Raw genomic sequence first — 21,554 nt, 5'->3', positions numbered from 1 at the left:
CTGGGTGTAAATGAACAGAACCAGCAGGGAGTAAGTTGCCATTAGTTTTTATTATTACTGTCACTGCTGAATTTACACTTAACTCACTTTTGCATCCCATAGTTTCTATTGCATTCTCACTCAGTGTGTGTGCACGGAGCGCTTGACGACGTCAGTTGCCCAGGGCAACCACCGGGCAGGAGTTCAGTGGAGGACACAACGGCTCGCTCAGAGAGAAAGGTGAATAATTTAGCAAAAAATCACTGGTTTTGTCAGTGAACTGTCAGCGTCCTGTCCACAGTTTTCTCTGTCATCAATCAGGCAAGTTGGTAGTTTGCACTGGAGAATGTGAACGCGTGTGAGTGATGATAAATAGCTAACGTTGCACCACTTGTAGTTGTCGGGAGTTGTGTGTGGAAATTTAGATTATGCTAACGCTGTACCGATTTTGCTAGCTTAATATATTGTCTTTGCTAAGTATATATGGTAGGTTGTCTTATCGTAGTCCTGGATTTATAATTATCAGTCACAGCCGTAATAGCCAGAGCAAATTAACTTCCACGATAACTTATGCTAAGTTTGGCGTTCCTGTTTGAATCCAAGTGTTTCGGAGCGAGAAATTAAACTACAGTGGCTAACATTACAATGCACACTCCAGGGCAGTGTCCTAGCTAAGTTTTACTAATTAGGTAAATCTGTTGAAGTCAGTGGCGCAGCTACACGCCTGTATCCTGTCATGGTGATGTTGATATTGGCCAGACAGCGTTTCCTCTCGTTTCCTCCTCATTTCTAGGCTTAAGGATGTCAGCATTTTCGACAGCATGTAAAGGCATCAGTGTGTCACCGTCATCTAGAGAGTATAGCTGTGACTCCCTCGGGGTGATGGTGGGCCAAAGTGGATGCATGGCACTTGATCAGGGGCAGATTTTGAGCACTGAGCTCAGTCTGGCAGAGATGACAGAAATCGAGTATACACACCTTCAGCACGTTGTGCAGACACACATGGAGGCGCAGGCTGCAGATCCAGATGGATCAGATGCTAGGTTTCACATCAGTGAAGATGCTTCTGGATCCATAGTGGTTTCTCTCTCCCCTACAACCCAAGCGATCGACCTGTCAACTTCGACTGAAGAGCAGTCTCTGATGAGCGGACTGCCAGGAGAAAAGACACCAACCACATTTGGAGAGGTCCCAGCTTCTGTGCTGGCCAGGGCTCAAAGTGAAGTCGGTGTGACCCAGGCAGAGCCGCCTGCAAATAGTAGCAATTCCTCATCTAGCCGACCCTACTCAACAGCGAGAGTTTGCTTGGAGAAGAGGTTTAACTGCATGCCCGGTGACATCCCCAGACCTCAGGATGCTCAGTCAGCAGTTCTTAGCAAGTAGGCTTCCCTGTAGTGCTGTGCAATTTGTTAATAACTGTGTTATGCCGGAGTGTTATAGGCAATGTGCAAAATCTCCTGTTTTCTTTCAGTTTTTTGACAGTCCTTCAGCAGTCCACAGAGGCTCAAGATGCAGCCATACTTACACCAATGCAGAAGTGGATGAGGGCTGATCGAGCCAAACCTATTGAGCTGTCAAAGCCATACGGAGGAGGAATGTTCAACCCGATTGCTGGCATCTGTGGGCAGGTATGATGGAAAAAAAAAAAAAAAAAACTTACTGTGTTTTTGTCATTATTCTAAAGGCACTGTTTACTTATGTTTTTTTCTGTTTTAATTCAAGGTGTTTGGCCATATTCCTCACATAGTTGAACCCAGCAAGTCTCAGGGTTTGCTCTTCCCAAAGAATTTCCCACTCAGTTATTGCCCAGAGAGAGTTATTACAAAAGCCCAGTATGTCAGTCACACCAGCCCAGCGGAGGAGCAGCGTTTGGTGAAAGTGGAAAGTAAAAATCATTATTCTAATCCTTATATTCTATTTCTACATATTTACTTGTTTCTACACTGCAGATGTGTTTGTCTTCAACTACTACTACTCAGGTCTTCTGATAGTGGCCTATTTGGTATCCCTAAAGTCAGAACAAAAACTCCCAGCCTTCCTGAAAATCTGAAGGCAGCAGAGAATGTTGATATTTTTATAAAGCAAACCCAAAACCTATCTTTTCACTCTGGCTTTTAATTAATTTTTCATTTGTTTATTTACCAATTTTTGTCGGTTTTACCCCTTGGTATATCCTTCTATATTTTGCATTTTTTTAATCTCTTTTCTATAGCTCTCCTCTTTTTTCCCCCATGCTATTTTATGATTTTATTTTGCCGTTTTAAGCTTTCATTTACTTTTTAATCTACTGTTTTGAGTTTTTTATTTTCTATTTCCTCATCCCTTTATTACCATTGGGTTTTGCTGTTTAGAATTTTTTTCTATTTCTTATTGGTCTTAATCGTGCCTCTGGTGTTTACTCATTTCACATTGTTGAGATTTATGACAGCATTTCCTCAGTTCCTGTTTTGCTGAGTGATTTATTACAGTTTTGTGTGTGTGTGTGTGTGCGTGTGTTTTATTGTGTGAGGCACTTTGCATTACATTTGTTTGTATGAAAAGTGCTATACAAATAAAGTCTGATTGATGGATTGATTGAATTACCTCTCATACTCATCCTTGTGTTTAACGTAGATAATGCTGTGGCCAGGCCTGACGCCCCCATTAAACGTATCAGGTCCATCAAAGCTGCTAAGGCTGTCCGAGACCCAGCTGGAGAGGCGGGGAGCAGCACCAGGAGGAGAGCAGCACCTTGTATAGACAGCAGCCAGCGCAGGGAGAGACACAACATCAAGGAGAGGGAGCGCAGGTAAACAGGCCCACATAAACAAAGTAGGGTACACCTAATGTAAACTCAGTGTGAAAGATGTCACCAAGAACTAGCACCAGTATGTGCATGTGAAGTTATCTTTTTTTCCAGTTTGCCTTTGGAGTGTAAAGATGAAAAGCCGGGTTAAAGGCAAAGAAAAAATGTAAATTGAGTATAAACTGAAGATTGTAAAACAACCCAGCTCTGCCCTGGGTTTTTTCACCCAGATAAGCGCCTTGTTCTGTGTGAGGATGTCTTAAGGCGGTTATAGCTGTCCTTTTATTTGCTCCTACCTGCTTGGTTATCATATGCACACTAATAGTGACTGCATATCAAAAATCTCTTATGTAAATATCTTATCAATGCACCAATGGTCATGGCTACAACATCATCACAATATCATTATCAGTGTATTCAATCAAATATATCATGATTTTTATGTCCATATTGCCCAGCCCTACCAGTAACTGATAATTATGTGTGACCAGGCAACTCCCTCTTGAGAGTTATAGATATTACATAAGTAACCATAGTCAGTGTAACAAATGATATTAGTAGCACCTAGGGTAAAAATGGTCTCATCTTAAGCAGCTTTATTGAGGTGCAAGAAATGCTGCATGCTCCCAAGCAACTTTATCCATTTCAGTGTTTTGTGACAAATACTGCTAAGAGAACCTTGTAAACATTTTTACTCTGGTACGTGAAATCCCCCTACTCACAAGTAGTTGTTTTCCTGTTTTGGCTGGTTCTTTAGCCACATAGACAGGCATATAGCTGTAGGCATAGACAATATCCACTTATATGAAAGAGGCAATTTGATCCCACTTCATATTCTATCTGAATCACTTGTATAATGATACACACTTGTGTGTTGCTCGCGCTGCTGTGCAGGAGGAGGATTCGTTTGTGCTGTGATGAGCTCAACTTGCTGGTGCCGTTCTGTCGCCCAGAGACGGACAAAGCCACCACCCTGCAGTGGGCCACTGCCTTTCTGAAGTACATCCAGGAAGTGTATGGGGACACTTTCAAAGAGGTACATATTTTTGTTTTTTCCATTTGGTGTAAAAGCTTCATGGAGCTTATGACTTGAAGTATTTTGCCCTAATCATCCTGCAGATTAATTATTTGAGGCTTTTAACCTGGACCAGGGAGCTTAAGCTCATATTTGCATCACTTCAGGCCACCTGAGCTTGAAGTAACACAGTTAACTTTACATAATTATTAATATCCACTGTGAAAAGATGAGTCTGCTTTTAGGTGTTATTGTGTCATAGCCCATTATAAAATTCTTGACTATTTCTTCTGCCATGTGATGGTGATTCACTTCCCCTTAAAGGAGAATACCAGTGTCATGCAGGACAATTGACAACTATGATCCTATGTCTACTTTACCACTGCTTACATCTTACGTTTCCCCTGGTCATATTGCAATGGCTGCTTTATATAATTATATTCTAGTTGTTTTTAAAAGTTAAGTATTGTATTGTATTGTTAAGTATTGTTGTCCCATCCAACAAATATACCCTAAACCCCATACCCTAACAAAAACACAGCATCAAACAACAAAAGAGCACTAGATGTGCTACGTGAAAACAATCCTTGCTTTTAAGATTTTAAGGTTGGAAGACATACATCAATGTGTTGATGCACTGTATATGTCCAACTACACTGACTGTGCAAACACCAGGAGTATGTAAAAGAGAAGTGCAGCCCAGATGATAGGAACAAACAAAACAACACACTGACATCATCATCAATGCTCTGCTCTTTTCTCCCTTTGCAGGAGTTTCAGAACGCCTTGTGTAATAAGACTGAGTTCAGTCCTAAGATGGCCTCCGCCTCAGGCCAGGTCGCAGTCCAACAGGAGATGGGCCAGACGCCGAGCACTCCTCTGGCAGCAGAACAGTGACTCCCACACTATTTAACCTATATGTATTAGCATATTTATTTATTTCAATGGCTGGGGTCTTACCATTAGGTCTTGCCATGGAATACTAGCTTTCTGAGAAGAACAGCAAGTACTGAAGGATTTTTTTTTAAGGAAAACCTACACAGAAGTTTTGTTGTGTTGTTATAGACATTCAAATGTCGAGAAAGTTTTCACTCCCAGATATGTATGTGATGTATGTTAGTAAACGTGGGTGTTTTTTCCTCAGCTGCATCTCAGGACCACACTAGATCACATTACTGTATGTATTGATAAGCCAGTTTGTATACAGCTGATAATTTTATTTGCACTTTTCTACAACCTGTTGTAGAAGAGTGCTTTGCAGGGAGTCGTATACAGGTGGCGCTGTTTCTCTATGGAAAACGGGTCAGATGCTGTTTCAGTGATTTCAGCTGTATTTCTATCACCAGTTCACTCAGTTATAATCAGATGTACATTTGTTATTTATGATTATAATTTTGACTTTTCAGTTAATTTAAAAAAAGTGTTAAGTCCTTCTGGCAGTTAAACTGTGTTAATACAAATGCACCTTGTCCAGTTTGAATCTATGCTGAAGAATTGATTTATTCTTCATTATATTTATTATCTATGATCTGAAATTTTGATTTGAATTTTCGCCAACTTGTGAATTTATGGGATTGCTTCATTTGCATGGTGTTCATTATAGTGTAGAAAAATACAGTTGGTTTACTTGATATGTAGAAAAGAGTAATGTTTTACTGAAAAGTGGCTTTATTTGTTCTTTCTTACAACATGAAGCTGTAGCATCTTACTGTACATACAACAGTCACCCACAAATAATAAATAGTATTTAAAGTCATGTATATTTAATAGTTACAGCACCGGTAGTACATAGTGGATGTGATCATTGCAGAATTGACAAGAAGACACACACAAATGGCTCCTTTGATACTTCTAGTAACCATGTCTGATTTCTCCATCCACATTTTTGCTGGTATTTGAAAAATCTTGCAAGGGAGACCTTTTATTATCTTCGGGTGTAATTAAAAACATGGGGAGAAAAAAAATCTGAAGAAAAACAAATCACAAGCTGTAAAAAATAAGACAACTAGCAAAAGTTTCAATAGGTTTTGCATTAATATACACAAATTCTGGGCACTTGGGTATTTGTTTTTTTTTGTTTTTTTTTTAATTCCTGTTACAGTACATACACAGCTCCTTGACAGAGACTCACTTTTCACCTCTGGTATCTTTCACCATATTTTACTCTGTAAGCTTGTATTGTGAGGTAACACCTGTGATTTATATTAAAGGACCATGTTACTTGCACATTCACTTAAAAGACAAGTCACAGTTGTGCTAAGAGCGCTTTCTGTAAGAGGGATGATAACCAAGATAACAGGGGCATGGAAACAACATGTACAAAGTTTTTACACACAAAGGACTCAGAAAAAGAATGGCCTACATTTTTCAGTTGTTTATAAGACAAGTCTCATCTGTGATGGTATTCGGAGTTAATGCAGTTTTTCAGCTTCGCTCTTGGCCAAACACTCTTCTCTGCTTCAGTCCACTTCATTTATGGATCTCATCTTGATTTTTAGTCTCTTAGTTGCATGGATGTTTTATGTCACTCCTGGGATGCTCCTCTATTTCTCTCAAAATATCACATCTTTTGATGTTGCTTTTCCCATCCTGTCATTGATGAATTATTTATAAAAAGAGGACATTTTTGTTATCTGTCTCTCTTTCCTCCTCTTCTCCTTCCTCCCCACACTTGCTCCCCCTCCTCCAAGGGGTGGATGGTGTCAGGTTGCAAGAAATATTGTTTAATGATTTTTGGGGTTGGGGGATTTCCCAGCGGCTGCTGCCCCCTGGCAGGCTGATGTGTCACAGATTCCAGGGGGTCCCTGGTGCCCAGTCCTACCTACCCTGCCTGCTTCTCCAGGCTCACCCGGATCTCCTGGAGATCCATCACGCCCATCTTTCGCAATTCCATTAACTCCTGGAAGACCTGTGGGCACAGCATGCAGGCGATGAACCCGGTACTAGACTGTTTCGTGACAGACTTGCAGGATGGAGTTAGAAAATATTTGATACAAAGAAGATGGATAACCCATCCCACAATTTTGCATCCAAGAGACTGTTATGGTAATTTGTTGTTTATGTTAATAAAACTAGGGACACACAGGGCAACTTTACTCAACTCAAAGCTGGAGATTGTGTCACAGTTAACAAGTGCAATTTGCTGAATTTCACACTGCTCTCTGTAAAGAATGTTACATTTGATATTTAGGGTTCTAGAGGACATCAGGCTGCATGACTGGTTACAATAGTTTACAACAGTTTACAGTTCTTGTATTGCAATCTCCAGCCCGTCCTTAGGACTTGAGATAAAACCAAACATGTTTGATGTTGATTTTGCAAAAGATGCAATGCTGGGTTGTCACATTACAAGACAGTTTCTCCTGTGAGTTCCTCAGCAGACCCTCCAGAAAATCTTTTAAGATTATGCAAATGAAGGCAAAGACTGAAAATCCTAACTCCTCCAATATGTCCCTAGCTTAACACAAATGATTCCACGGTGGATGCAGTAAAATCAGTTTTAAACTGGCAGGGAAAACTTGGCAATGTTTTGAAGCACCAGCAATTCTTGATTGTCAGTATAACTATTACTACCTTCAAATTAGGAAGCAAAGTATCTTGTGCTTGCATGTGCTTGCATGTTTGTATCAGGCCACATACCTTGGTATCCTTGGTCTCCAACTGGCCCTTCAATGGCTTTGCCAACGGGTCCCTTGTCACCCTGCTCACCAACATCACCTGTTGTTGAAACACATTGGTTTAACAGGCATTAGAATCATGTGATTGCACAATTTAAAATTTGGGCATTGACTGATGGAAAAAACACTTTCAGTACTACTACCAAGTAAAAAAAAAAACGTTACAGAGTACTTAACACACTGACATAGATTCATCTTTTCTCAATTTCCTGCAATTCATCTTACCCCTGGGACCAGGGTCTCCAAGGTCTCCTGGTAGCCCTCTGTATCCTGGTGGTCCACGTGCACCAGGATGCCCAATAGAGCCAGCAACACCTGGCTTTCCAGGAGCTCCAGCAGGGCCGGGGCGGCCCACCACACCAGGGGCCAAAGGTCTTCTAAGATTAGCAGCCAGCTGTGCAATCTGATCTAAGGCACGGAAGAGACAGAAGAAAAACATTGTGGTCAGTTTGTTTATCTCTCTGGACACGAGGACATGTGAATGACTGGCAACTAAGATTAAGATCTTTACCATCGATCATTGAACCACACAGCTCCCTGATGTGCTGTTCGCTTGCCAGTTTACCCTGAAAGACAAGTGCCAACAGTATTTTCAAAATGCATGTTTCTTCATGAGGATGGTTTAACAAAATGCAACAACTACCTTATGAGCTAGTTAACAAAACTTCATTGAATCAGAAATGTGAAGGTTTGTCCTGTGTTGTAATGTACAGAGTCAACCAATGCACTCACAGGTACACCAGTCTTTCCTGCGATTCCTGGCAGACCCGGTTCACCCTGGAAGCCCATTGATCCTGGTTTTCCAGGGACTCCTCTTGGCCCAAGTTCTCCCTGTGGCCCGACCACACCCTTGGGTCCCAGCTCACCACGCTTCCCTGACTATGATCGACAACAATAAAAAAGAACAAATAGAGTTACCAGATGAATAACTCTGATGACCTTTAGTGAAGATGAAAAATCCACTTCTTCAAAACTGAAAAAGCAAACATAGGCCATAACTCTGATTCAATCAAAGGAATAGAGATTGTTGCATACTGTACTATGAGGGAACTATATAGGTCATATAAATATCACATATAAATAAAATTTGGCTTGGATATATTAAATACTAAATCTGGAACAAACTCAGTCCCTTGAGACTGTAAGTGGGGAGGCTGCATATGCTGTCTTGCTGGTAGATAATTACCCTAATAAAAAACACCACCAGTAAATGATCCTGAGACAGTTAGTGAAGCCCATCACTGCTGTGTGTCTCAATTGCAGTAATTGTGCTGCAGCCTAATGTGACTTGCCTCTCCCTTGTGGTGATTATGGTGAACAGGCCAATAAAGCTAAAGCAGCAATACCTCTCGCTAATTAATCCTCTTAAACCTGGAATGTGAGGTAGAATCACATGTAAGGAGTCTGACAAACGGGCACCGGCTTGGAGCCAGGCAACAGTTTTTAATGGTTGGTGAGGGAGCAGAAACAGATGAAATGCACAGCATACTTTGACAGATAATTAGATTTTTACCCATTCACAGCATTTAAGTTAACTACCCTTATCTAACTATCCTATACTTTGCATGGGCACCTATGTAGAAAACAGTCGAGAAGGCTTTGCTATAAACTTCGAATGGAAAAAAAATGATATAACTCACCTCTCCTTTTTGGCCAACTGGCCCAAATGGACCCTAAAAATAAGGAAATTGACTTAAAATAAAGGCATCAAAACACAGTTTGAGTTTACTAATTACTGGCAAACTTGCAGTTTATATGGGTCAGTGGTACTACTTATTTGTGGATAGTGACTGAACATATGAGATTAGAAAAATACTTACAGGTTCTCCGTTCTCTCCTGGTAAACCATCACTACCTGCCACACCCTAAACGGGAAATACAAGAGATCTAAGTGGTTTGACTAAAAATGTGTTACTTGAATCATAAAATACTAACAAACGTGCCCCTATGGAAGACATGGAAACAAAAAATGCCAGTAATGCTCTGTGCTGGTGAATTAAGTGGAGGTCAGATTTACATTTGACCTGCTTGAACTCAGTGCCTCAGGTCCTTACCATGTCTCCTTTCGGGCCAGAGGCTCCAACTGGACCCTGTAAGGGAGAAAAGGGAGAAAGAGAGTGAGAGAGATTTTGTGAAAACTCCTGAATATATGAAAGCCAGTATTTAGGCAAACGCCCGTGGCTTCATGGATGTCAGGCTGCGGGAGATGGAAGGGGGATGAAGGGAGGTGAGGTGGGCTACAGAGGGGAACCAGCAGCTGCATAAAGACAGGCTTTGTTCTGCCCTCCGGTTCTGAACAGGAGGCCACTTTGTTCACTAGCCCCCTCCTGGGTACAGTTTGAGTACACATTGCTGAGACTAAGGTGGGACGTCCTGGTTATTGACATACCCTTCCGTGATTATAGCTGGAAGAGCCACCTATACCAGCTGTCTCTCTCTGTGTCTTCATTTGTGTCGCTGTTTCATTGTCTCATTAGTGTGTATGTGCATGTGCGTGTGTGTGAACGTCTGTGTGTGTGTGCCTTTGTGAACAAATATACAGCACTGCTCTAAGGTCAAGATAAGGTAAGAGATAAAAAAAAATAATGTTTAACAATACATATCCAGTACATGCTACATAATAAAATCAAATATTACAAAAGAAATAAGAAAAACATACACAGTTAAAATACACATGCTCAGAGTGAATTTATAAAAGTGCAATAACATTTGGAATGTGGGGTAAGAGAAGCAAACACTTCAGGCACAGTCACAGATGCATATGGAAGGTATTTCCAGATATTTTAAAGTGTTTTTAAATTCACCAACGTGGTAATCATATTTTCAAGGCACAAATCAAGCTTTAGGGCATTCCAGGAAGAAGGAGCCAAGCAGCCCCTCTTGCCCACTTGTGTGTGGACCTTAGGAACAGAATGTGAGTATTACGGGTGTACTTTGTCCTTTCTAATAGATTTAGTACCCAATATTCAGGTCAGCAGGTCAGATCCTACAGTCTCACCTGCATAAATGCCAGTTTATTTCCTCAGATTGTGTCCTGATGTAGCTGTTAATTGTACTGAGCCATGGATTACACTGGAAACTACTAGCAGACACTTCTGAGAATCCTTGGCCCCACCAGTTCCTTCATAACAGACATCAAACTCACCCTTTCACCAAATCCTCCACGGATACCAGTAGGACCTGGAAGACCTGGATCCCCGAGAGCCCCTTTTACCCCCTGCAGGAGATGGCATAGTTGGGCACCGTTATTTAATGAGAGCCAGCATGTTAACAGACATTGGAACGAGATCTTAGTGATGTCATGCAGCTCACCTGGAAGCCTTTCACTCCCTGAGGCCCGATGTTGCCTGCTGGCCCAATGCCACCCTGTTGGAAACCGACATTGTCATACCAATCCAGCAGCAACACAACACAGATAACCTCTTTTCATTGGGTGTTTCAAAGTCTAAATTGAAGTCTAAGTTTAAAGATTTACTACATGTCTCTTTGAAATGGGTTTTGTGTTGCATGATGCATTAGGTGGTGTGGTGTGTGATCGCAGTGTGTTAACTCCTATCTGTTCTAGGCAGGAATCCTTTAAAAGTGAATGTCTGCTCAGCATGGAGGAGGAAAACAAAGACCTCTCTGTCTATGAATACCCATTTCATGAATACCTGCTCTCACCACTGGTCTTCCATTACTTCTGACTCCACTTTAGCGAGCCACTGGACCAGCAGCCATATGCTTAAACCTTGGAAGCACCGTCACTTCTCCTTCCAACTGGCAACATACTCTATTCTGCTATTTTAGTGGCTTGGTGATGTATTATTAGACATTTCTGGATGAGTGTATGAACACATTCATGTTGTATGCTGCCATGCATGGTGCTTTGCTAAGGGAGATGGTTTCCATCCACGTCCTTTTCTAATTTGAATGCATTTAAATATTAAGAGGGATAATTAGAATAGTAAACTGTTGGCATCTAAGACTTCGGCTTCAGCTTTAGCCTGCTTCCTTTACTCATGTTTTGCTAGTGTGACCTATGAATAGATAATTAGTAGATAATAAATAGATGGTCAGCAGTGTTGCTGGAATTTGGGTCTAAAAGGGGCAATGTGTTCTCATGGGTTCTGCAACAGCCACAGCGCTCTTGCAACTGTTGTACACCAGAAGTGAAGTAATTCTCTAATGTGTCTCAATATCAAAGAATGTGCCTATCAGCTCTATATGAACTGTAACTATGACAACTTACAGCTACTCCTCTGGGTCCTGCAATTCCCCTCTCTCCAGGGATCCCAATGTCACCCTGTGGGAGAAAACAAAAGTTGATGGTGACGGGTCAGGAGAGCTCACTGACTGGACGCAGAATCGTAAATCAAATACCATGTCACGTGAATTGATATATAAAGAGACTGCAACCAAATGATTCCCCAGAAGCCCATCAGATACATACAGGAATACCTGGCTCTCCAGAGGGTCCCGTCTCTCCGGTCATCCCTGGATCGCCCTGGTGTGAGAGAAGATAAAATGAGCTTGCTGCTTTCCATGGTCCTAATCTTGGCTCTTAGTTTGATTGGCTTTCTATTATGCTCTAATACTCACAACTGCTCCTTTAGATCCCTTTGCACCAGCCTTTCCTTGTAGACCCTGGAGGAGAGAAGTATAAAAATGGCTGTACTGCCATACTGCCACAAACAGCGATCAGGACTGACTTTTTAGGAAATGAAAAACAGGAATGGTGCTAAAACTGGATGTGGTAATAGCTCCCTCGATTTTTTGTCTTCACATGTGTAGATTTGTATACTGTAGCGTGAGCCAAAGTAATAGCTGGTTCACATAGCTTCCCTGTTATGCACTGAAGAGACAATAGCACAGGCAACAGAAAACATGCCTCCGCTGTGCATTACTTACAGGAAGGCCGTTGGGTCCTTTCTCTCCAGGTACCCCAGGACGCCCGGCATCACCCTACCAGCACAGAGAAAACTGTCACCGTGACGTCACACTCATCATGGACTCACCACTCATGTAAACAATCAGAATGCCGGCAGAAAAAAAATGTAACTTACCTTCTCACCATCCAGTCCCTGAGTACCATCTTTACCATCTCTGCCAGGAATACCCTGTGGAAGACATTAAGTAAGATGCTCATGAATCTGAAGGTTAGCATGATATAATATGTATCTTATCAAACATTGTTTTAGATGCAAAACAAACAAACAAACAAAAAAAAAAAAACAAAAAAAACCCTCAGATGGACACTTACAGGCTCCCCTTTGGGTCCTGGTCCACCAGGACCTCCTTTAGGACCGATTTTGCCCTGTTGAAAGGAACAGATTTTTGGCTTTATTACTGGTACAAAAGAGGAAAGGCAACATCTCTTTTAAGACATTACTGTATTTAATTTCTAACAAAATATTTGAGATATCAATACAAAAAATGCTGATGTCCTCTAATGCAAGCTTCAAGTCATTTTCTTACAATCTCTCCTTTGGGTCCTTTGAATCCCTGTGGTCCTTTCTCTCCAGCATCACCCTGGAAGCATCAGATGAAACACACACAGCTATTCATTGATGGGACCAGAGGTCTATTCTAGATGTACACTCGTACTAACATGATCATTTATTTGAGATGTGTTACAAACAAGGAGAGACTCACTGTCTTTCCAATGATGCCCGCAACACCAGGTTTGCCTCTGAAACCGGGCAGGCCCTAACAAGAAACAGAGTGTTAAGCCACAGTAAAACACATGTACACAATTTAAATCTTTAAATCACTACAAATTGGGATTCAGCAACTAAAAATGAGTGGCTATGTTATGATAAGTGTTGCTTACTCTGTCTCCCACGGCTCCCATCGGGCCCTGGAGCCCCCTTAGACCACGTGGGCCCTGAAAACAGCATCAAAGCGTTACGGAAATACTTTCAAACATCAAAAGCCACTAGGATTATTCGGTAATTCCTCAGAGACACACTGAATATGCCAGTGGACAACACTGATGTGCAGCCAACAGGTGAAATAATAGCAGTGATGAGTGCTGAGTGCCAAGAGAACAATATTGTGAAATATCTCTGAATTTGGTTTCTGTGACTCACCTGCAGACCTACAGTGCCTGGAATACCTGGTGGGCCAGGTGGACCAGGGTCACCCTAAAGACGAGACAGGATATAATACACATCAAAACACTGAAATGGGTCCATGGATTCCTTAAAGCCTGGTAAAAGGCATGGTCAAAATGAACTCACCTTCTCTCCAGTTTTCCCAGGTTCACCTTTGTCTCCTTTGTGCCCAGTGTGACCCTACATGAGCAAAGCAAAAAGGGGTCAGAAATATATACAGACATCAAGGTGGAGGAATATGTATTGAGAACAATAATATGAGTGTGGTGTGGTGGGTCCTATTGATTAGTCATGCATATTAGCAGGGACATATTAAAAAGCATACTTATATCAATAGTAACTGAACTCACCTTGAATCCAGGCATCCCAGGAGGACCAGATGGACCAGGAGGGCAGATTGCAGGACACTGCAGGGGGCAGAGACAAAACACTGAGGATCACTGCACTTGGGGCAGAGGGCATATCTTCAGTTTACATTATTTACACCACTGGTGATCAACACAGTGGATGAGAAAGGATTATTTAAAACTTACCAGTAGGTCACCGCTGCCATCAGGAAGAGCGCCAGGCAGACCCTTTTAAAGGAAGGACGACAAAATTCAGCAAGAGAATACGATAAGTTCAAATAATAGTTATGCACTCAGTGTTAGTACAAGTGATGAGATGCAGAAAGCCTTGTTATTTTGATTTATACAGTTATTTTCCCATCACACCTGTCACTAAGGCACCGTAGGTGTGTAAGAACCTTTTTAAGAAAAATCTTTTTGTGCAATAATATGAATGCAAATGCATCCCTGGTTCAGTGCAGGTTCATTTGGTTGGAGAGATGCAATGCATTTTCATTCTCCCAGTGAGCTGGCTGATTTTTTTTTTCAGCAAGAGATCTACTGGATGGCAGTGGAAAAGAACATGGCCACGTTGTGTGCATTTAGCAATGATACTGATGAACTTTAACCTAAATACATATAATAATTATTAATTGATGATAGATTCCACTTACTGGGGGTCCATCAGGGCCAGGAGGTCCAGGAAGTCCTGGAAGACCCTCAGCACCCTGACAGAAAGAAAGAGGAGCACAGCGATTAACATCTCATCAGTTATTTAAAATAATTCTGGTCATATTAGAGCCAAATGCTGTTGATATATACAATACCATTCAATATTCATCACAAAAAGGCCAAAAACAACCTAAATCCCTATGCTGACATGATACTCTCGTTCTAGTTATTGTTAGTATTCTTATCTCATCATTTCGAAGTCAGAGCCAATCACATCTGTCAGCCCCATTTACAACATCTCATGAGTGTCCCTGACAAGAGACCCAGCTGAAATCAGCTGGTCACTGTCACTACAATCAGTCCTGGTTCTCCCTGAGGGAAAATCTCCCCATTCCACTCTCAGGAAGTGGGAACTCAAGGCCAGTCCACATATTAAAGTCCCCTTCGTCTCCAGTGGTTATTTTCACTCTCCCACTTGGCTAAATGGTGTAGAAATTTAGGCCAGTGACGCACCTGCTGATTCTGACAGAGTGGAGAGCTAAAATGACTTTTGGATCCAACTGCGGATGCTTGTGTATGGATTTTGCTGTCATTAACTGTTCATGTGATCGACTGATAGAATTTTTTTTTTTTAAACAATTGTGAGCTGAATCAAATATACAGCATCGATACCTATTCAATTATGCAACTCAGAATGGATGGATGTAACAGCTTGATAATGATGACAGGCCGTTTAATTGCCACCATCAGATAGATACTCACCACTGGGCCCTGTGGCCCGACTCCGCCCGGCAACCCATTTGTTCCAGGTAGCCCCTGGAAACAAAAGAAAATGTTTTTGTGCAAGAAATTGCAGGGCGCATGTACATGGAGCACACAAACACAACAAAGTACATATACACATGCATATTCCCCTGACATACACACAGAAGACAGTGATGTACACAAATGATACAAATACAGCTGTGTCTCTTTTTCTCTCTGGCACACATAACAATGATATGTAAAAAGAGTTAATGGTCTGTACTCACTGGAGCTCCTGGTCTCCCTCTGCCCTACGGAAGACAGGGGAAGGCAAATTAAGTCACAAACATCAAGGGTGATAAGACGTGCTCACATTGTCAATGTTCCCTGCATGATGTAATCCTCCTTTATAGCTGCTTTGAAGGTTTGTCACAGGTCAGTGCTGTGAACTGGATATCTAAGACGGATAACATGAAGTAACTGCTATGTAATGGTGATGTTACTCAGTATGTGGGAGTACTTACAGGAGGCCCAGGTGGCCCGGAAGGTCCAGCATCACCCTGTCAACAGGCAGAAAAAAAGGCACACTCAGCCTCTCAGATAACATCACCTCATCTCAATAAACTTTGACTGGTTACATATTGCAACGAAAATACACTTATCCATACTTGGCACCAATAAAAATTCAAATTTTCCGTTTGCACATGTGACTGACAATTGGTTCATTGGCTACACAGTCTTCAAACAAAAGTACACTCATGTGTCTTAAGTGCATAAGCAGCAGGAGCAAATCCAGCAGAACTCAAGATAATTCAAATTGAACTGAAAAACATTTTCTCTGCCTCCATATTATACAGGTAAATACAACATATATATGATATTCTGCATTGAATTATACACAGCTGTCATATGTTTGCATGCACATTCATGAGCAGTCCTGAGCGCCTGTGCAGACGAAACCTGGAGCCACTGTTTACTATATATCATAATAAATGGGGAGAAGGGACAATTATCTCTAATTCTCTTTCAACCAACCAAATCAATGAACAAATCCATCATCATTAAGCTTCCGCGACAGTTTGCAATCTGTATGTCTATGTTTATCTCACTAAATGGAATTACCATTCAGCTGGCGCTTTGTTATTGTGAGGCTGTATTTTTGTGTATGTGTGTGTGGTGTGTGTGTGTGCTACTGAACAGAAATGCTTTCAACTTGTGACTGAGAGACAGTGAGGGAACAAGACATGGATATTTTGCCATTTAATGCTATTCAATTTATATTAGCAAGCACTACAAAATGGGTTTGTATGAGTCACATTCTCAGGCAGTGACGGTGTGTCCTTTCCCAAAAATCAAGTGGAGAAAATGTGATTGCTTAGATGTGACTATTCCTGCAATCAGTCATGAGAAAATTGGAAAATCAGAGATGTTTTGCAAACCAACTATTAAAAATAAAACAGAAAATGGTAATTTCAGGATTTTTTTCCCACCCTTTTTTTCAAATTGAGCAACTCTGATCCTATGTCTTCCTCTTCCAACTCCTAACTCAATCAAAAAGTTTATATATTACAGCATTTATTCCTGTCACAAGATAAGTTCTTTCTTTCCCCCGTCTCTGTCTCTTAAGCCTGCATTTACTTTTCTTTTCTCCCTCTAAGTGCTGAACTTACCTCTAATTTGTGACTCTTCCCACCCCTAAGCTGTATTTGGAGAGTCTGTGTGCTGAGAGGTCAAGAGACCCCAAGAAACAGGCCTAACAGAGTGGTGTCACACTTTGCATTCCCCACTGGTCAAACAAGACCAGAGTCTACACTGGCACACAAATCATAAACACACAGATGTGTCAGGTGTCTTAAAATACTTCAGCTATCTAAAAATTATACTATTCTGCTCTGTTGAAAAATCAGAATAAAAAATGATGCTGTTGTGAAAATGGTTGTTCATCATCACTGGGTATGTTGCCATGTGCAGGAAGCAGAGGTTGGTTTACTGTATCCGGTTTAGTGAGCCACTGTGCTATGGCGCATTAGCTCCAGCTACTTTTCAAATTCCCCCAGTTTGATCCTGCTTGTCTATGCATTTCTGCTCTGCGAAAATACCAAACAGGTTTGTGAGCCAGCCATAACAGTGATAATCCGAGTAATTAGGGACACTGGTTGACGCATGCCTTCTCATTAGGCTGGCTAATTAGTTGAATTGCCTGGGAGTTTATCTGTCTTGACAGTGCATTTGCGGCCTCACAGCTGAGATCCCAGAATCTTTATTCCTAATGCTGTAACAGCTGATATTCAGTGCATGATTTATAAGCTTTCACTCCCAGCCCCGTGGAACTGCCTGTTTCATCAAAAGATGTAGCGGTACTTTGATGCCACGTGTTGTAATTCTCCCTCTCCTGTCTTACTCAGAGGATAATACCCGTTTCCCTCAGCATCAGGGCAACAGATCACCGTCTCCTACGGGCTCACAGGTTGGTGGGAAGCAGCGTGCATTCCAGGCAGGATTAAGGAAGCAGCAGCCAGCAGTAGATGAATACGATTCAGCGTCACTCGATCCCTCATTAAAAACATTCCCACCAAGAGGCCGAGCCACTTTGACAAATCCAGGCCGACAAAGGAAACATGGACCTCGGCCTTGCGTGACCCAGCCAAAGATCTCAGTACCAAAGCACCCCAATAATAGCATGTTTGCATATATGTGTGCTCCTGTGTCTCTGTTTGTGGCTGACTTCAGGTGGCGTATTAATGAGTGTAAAGGGGTCAGTCTTTAATATGAAGTCATGAATTTCAGAGAGGTGTATACTGGAATGTAGACTCGGTATCTCAGGTGGGCCAAAAGACTAAGACATACTTACTGCTTCTCCTGGAGGGCCGTCCTTCCCAGCGGGGCCATCAGGGCCTGTCAACCCCTGGTGAGAAAGTATGACAATTACACATCTTTGCCTCACATTCTGCCATTATTTTGTTTTACACGCTATCTACAGTCTGTGACGGTGGTTTTCAATCGTGGTCCTCAGGGCCCGAGGTGCTGTGGTTTTTCTGTCTTATCAGGTGGTAAATTGCACTCACTTGCATTCCTCGTGTAAAAAGTCCCTGCTTAGACAACTTGAATGAAAAGCAGCAGGGCTGTGGGTCCAAAGGCCCAGTTTTGAAATAATATAGGATATAAAGTCAGTTTATATCTTCATGTGGCATTATTTACAGCATTGTTGCTTAGGTGTTTTGTTTGCTGCTAGGAGGAGAAAGCATCCTTCTGCAACATTCTTCAGCAGGGGAGTGTTTGTGTTTCTGTGAGAGCTGTCTGTGTGTGTATGTCGGTCACTTACATCTACCCCTGGAAGCCCCGGCAGGCCTGGTTTTCCTGGGCCTCCTGGTATTCCTGCTTTACCTTTGGGACCCTGCAAAGACAGAAATGTATCAATGATCCTACAAGGACTGAATTATATAATCAACTGAGCCTTTGTTTTCTATTCTTTACATCTGAACAAAATGAAATACAGTAGGGGAAAGCTGCTGCAACACTCACTTGCTTCCCTGGAAGTCCAGCAGGGCCGGGTTTGCCCTGTTAATCAGATAAAAAATACACCATAATAAGAAAAAATACACAGTTTATTCAGTTTCAAGGGTCATTTTTGTACATCTAGAACACTCTAAACTTAAGAGGGATTACTAAAAGCTCTCTGGGACATGACTGGCACATTGGCCTATAGACCTCCGATGTCTATAAAAATAACTTGATTCAGATCAAAGCCATCATGGGGAATGCCAAGATCATAAATTATAAATTGGATTAAAAGGGGCAGTGAGTCTACAGTCTGCTTAAATATATAAGGTATTTTGGTTAGCCTCTGGACTAACGGGAAAAACAAACAGTGCTAAAAAGAGCCAGTGCTGTCTGGTCACATGGTGAAAGCCCCAGTTTGGTTTGGATTGGGGGCTGAAGGGGACAAGGAGGAGGTGTGAAGTGAAATTCTAGATGGTCTCATAAGGTTGGGGAATGTATGAATGGACCCTCTGTGCGACTGGGCATTGCTCACATTGCTCGAGAAACAGAAATATCTAGAGCTAAGATGCGCTGAGATTTCCTGGCCCTTGATACAACCAAATTTACTAAAAATTTTATTTCATTTTTTTTTTCCATTTAACAGAAAAGTTGTGAGACAAGAAATAAGAAATAAGAATTTAGAAAGGCTTTACAGAATAGGTAATGCTTCACCAGCACATAATCCAATTTCCTTTTACAATCTGTTTTGTTTTCATTTTCCCACCTTCACTGTTTCTTTTTGCAAAATACATCATCTCCTATTTGCTGTCCAAAACCCAGCCTACCTGCCAGCCACAGCTCCCTATAGGTGTCAGGCAGACATTAGGGAGGAGGCATTAGCACCTATGATGGGATACCTGAGGAGGGGTTATGCAGGCTCTGGGAGGAGTCAAGGTAGTAAAACTAAGCATCTAGAAACATTTTAGCTACGTCTCAGCTAAGAAAATACTTTATAGCATGGATAACTGAGCGGGATTCAGATTTTGCCACTGAGTCAGTGGATGAATAAACTATTAATAGAGATATCTCTATTAATAGAGATATTGTACTATATATTACATGGTATATGCTGCTTTAAAAATGTATGATGTTTGACCATTTTCTTAAAAAAACAAAAGGAAAAGAAATACAGAGTCTCCATACAGACCAGAATAGTCTCAATCAACTATCAACATATCTACTTATTGGGATAATTGGCTTTTTTTTTTTTCTTTTTTTTTTTAATTTCAGACAGCTCAACAGCTTCACTCAGTCAGGTTAGTCTCAAGCAGGGAAACTCTTGGAGTCTGACCAACTCACATCAGTGCCGTCCTTCCCCGCCGGCCCTGGAGGTCCTGGTGGCCCCGGGGCTCCTCTGGGGCCCGGTCTCTGAAAGGCAAAATTGATCAAAACCATTCAAGTCCCACTGAAGAATCTTCAAGAGTTATTTCAGTAGCCATGAATCAAATCAAATCTGTCAATTTGGCTTTAATGGAATTATGGCACAAGAGGAAATGTGTAGTGTATGGCTTCTTATGGCTTGGATAAAATTACTCAGAGGAAAAATAAATAAATGTGAATAGGCTCTATCATTCAGTAAAACTGTGTCACTATCATAACTTCAGAGAGTCATACAAAGACGCGCGTAAAGGAGCTGAAATATTGCTTTACGCACAAGAGGAACGCTACATCAGCCTCCTTTGTAAAACATACATGAATCAATAGTTCACAGAGCATCTTAAATGCGGAAACCTGATTGCACTGAGATCTTTACATATAAGCTCATGCATTAGACTCAGCTATGGGCGCTGAATGAACAAAGCTGGCATTGTGCGCCCTGCCACTGATCTCCAAGCCATGCATTCCACAGGTTCAGGGAAAACATAACCCCCAACTTCGTGGGCTACTGCGAGAGTCACAGCCACCTGCAGACAATTAGGCCAAGATGCGGCTAATATGGTGATGGTAGACGATGGCTGCAAAAATATCACCAGAATTCACAAGAGCATGCGAGACAAAATACCGGGCACTGTGCAAATGCAATGACCAGCATGGAGGTATACGGCTTATAACAAATAATCAGCCAGTTTCCCGTGCAAACACTTAGACCAAATGTATATACATGTCAGGCCTAAAGGGGAACGACTCTCATCTCTCTTATCAGTATCACGGCACCACATCGAGGCATGATTTCAGTGTCAAAGGCCACAAGCCGCTACTATAAAAAGTTTACAATCAGCAGAAAAGTTGCCAACATCGTGCCATTCAAAGGTGATGCGGGTAGCTGAGACGGATGGGTGGATGGATGGATGGATGGATGCAGCACTTGCTAAACCCTACCTGGGCCCAGGATGATGTCAAAAGCTGGCACAGTAAGAGCACCCCGAGAGCAGAGAACATCGCCATGGCTCCCCGCTCGCCCCGACAAATCCGAGTTTACGCGGAAAAAAAAACCAGTCAAACCCCCGTTTCCCAGTCCTTGTTCGCTCCCCCCCGGGTGTCCGCCACGGAGCCCTCCTTCACCTCACGGCGCACAGCTCCTGAATGGCTTTCACTTTGGTTCCAGATAAACCCGAGCCTCCAGACGAAGGGGCTGAACTCAATCTGGTGTGCTGCACAGAGGTGTGAGGGGGGTGAGGGAGTGGGACTGCCGTGGGACACACAAGCAAGGAGAGGGGAACCATTTCGGAGCCCAGGATAGGGGGCTGAGCTTAACTTTGCTGGTAATGTGCGGGTGGTAGT

The 21,554-nt window shown here is 42.1% G+C and overlaps 2 protein-coding genes across 2 annotated transcripts; one reads left to right on the top strand and one right to left on the bottom strand.

The window, feature by feature from the left end:
* The first annotated feature begins 778 nt into the window (after window positions 1-778).
* Window positions 779-5,535, top strand: LOC115362687 (transcription factor-like 5 protein). The gene is made up of 6 exons (XM_030056726.1): window positions 779-1,358; window positions 1,451-1,607; window positions 1,702-1,864; window positions 2,593-2,767; window positions 3,659-3,800; window positions 4,551-5,535. The coding sequence occupies exons 1-6, from the start codon at window positions 781-783 to the stop codon at window positions 4,674-4,676; spliced, it is 1,341 nt and encodes a 446-aa protein (XP_029912586.1). The 5' UTR covers window positions 779-780; the 3' UTR covers window positions 4,677-5,535.
* Window positions 5,536-5,832: 297 nt separating this feature from the next.
* On the bottom strand, window positions 5,833-21,218 carry col9a3 (collagen, type IX, alpha 3). The gene is made up of 32 exons (XM_030056719.1): window positions 21,153-21,218; window positions 20,133-20,201; window positions 18,816-18,851; window positions 18,616-18,687; window positions 18,145-18,198; window positions 15,818-15,853; window positions 15,581-15,604; window positions 15,312-15,365; window positions 14,552-14,605; window positions 14,085-14,126; window positions 13,902-13,958; window positions 13,678-13,731; window positions 13,528-13,581; window positions 13,269-13,322; window positions 13,091-13,144; window positions 12,914-12,967; window positions 12,699-12,752; window positions 12,502-12,555; window positions 12,347-12,400; window positions 12,038-12,082; window positions 11,889-11,942; window positions 11,688-11,741; window positions 10,769-10,822; window positions 10,602-10,673; window positions 9,511-9,546; window positions 9,277-9,321; window positions 9,097-9,129; window positions 8,189-8,335; window positions 7,968-8,022; window positions 7,682-7,864; window positions 7,419-7,496; window positions 5,833-6,687 (listed from the first exon to the last, which is right to left on the bottom strand). Exons 1-32 carry the CDS (start codon window positions 21,216-21,218, stop codon window positions 6,503-6,505), a joined length of 2,037 nt encoding a protein of 678 aa, XP_029912579.1. The 3' UTR covers window positions 5,833-6,502.
* Between the last annotated feature and the right edge of the window lie 336 nt (window positions 21,219-21,554).

The sequence above is a fragment of the Myripristis murdjan genome, chromosome 7 (assembly GCF_902150065.1).
Source record: "Myripristis murdjan chromosome 7, fMyrMur1.1, whole genome shotgun sequence".
NCBI lineage: Eukaryota > Metazoa > Chordata > Actinopteri > Holocentriformes > Holocentridae > Myripristis > Myripristis murdjan.
This window is presented reverse-complemented; position numbering and strand designations above follow the sequence as displayed.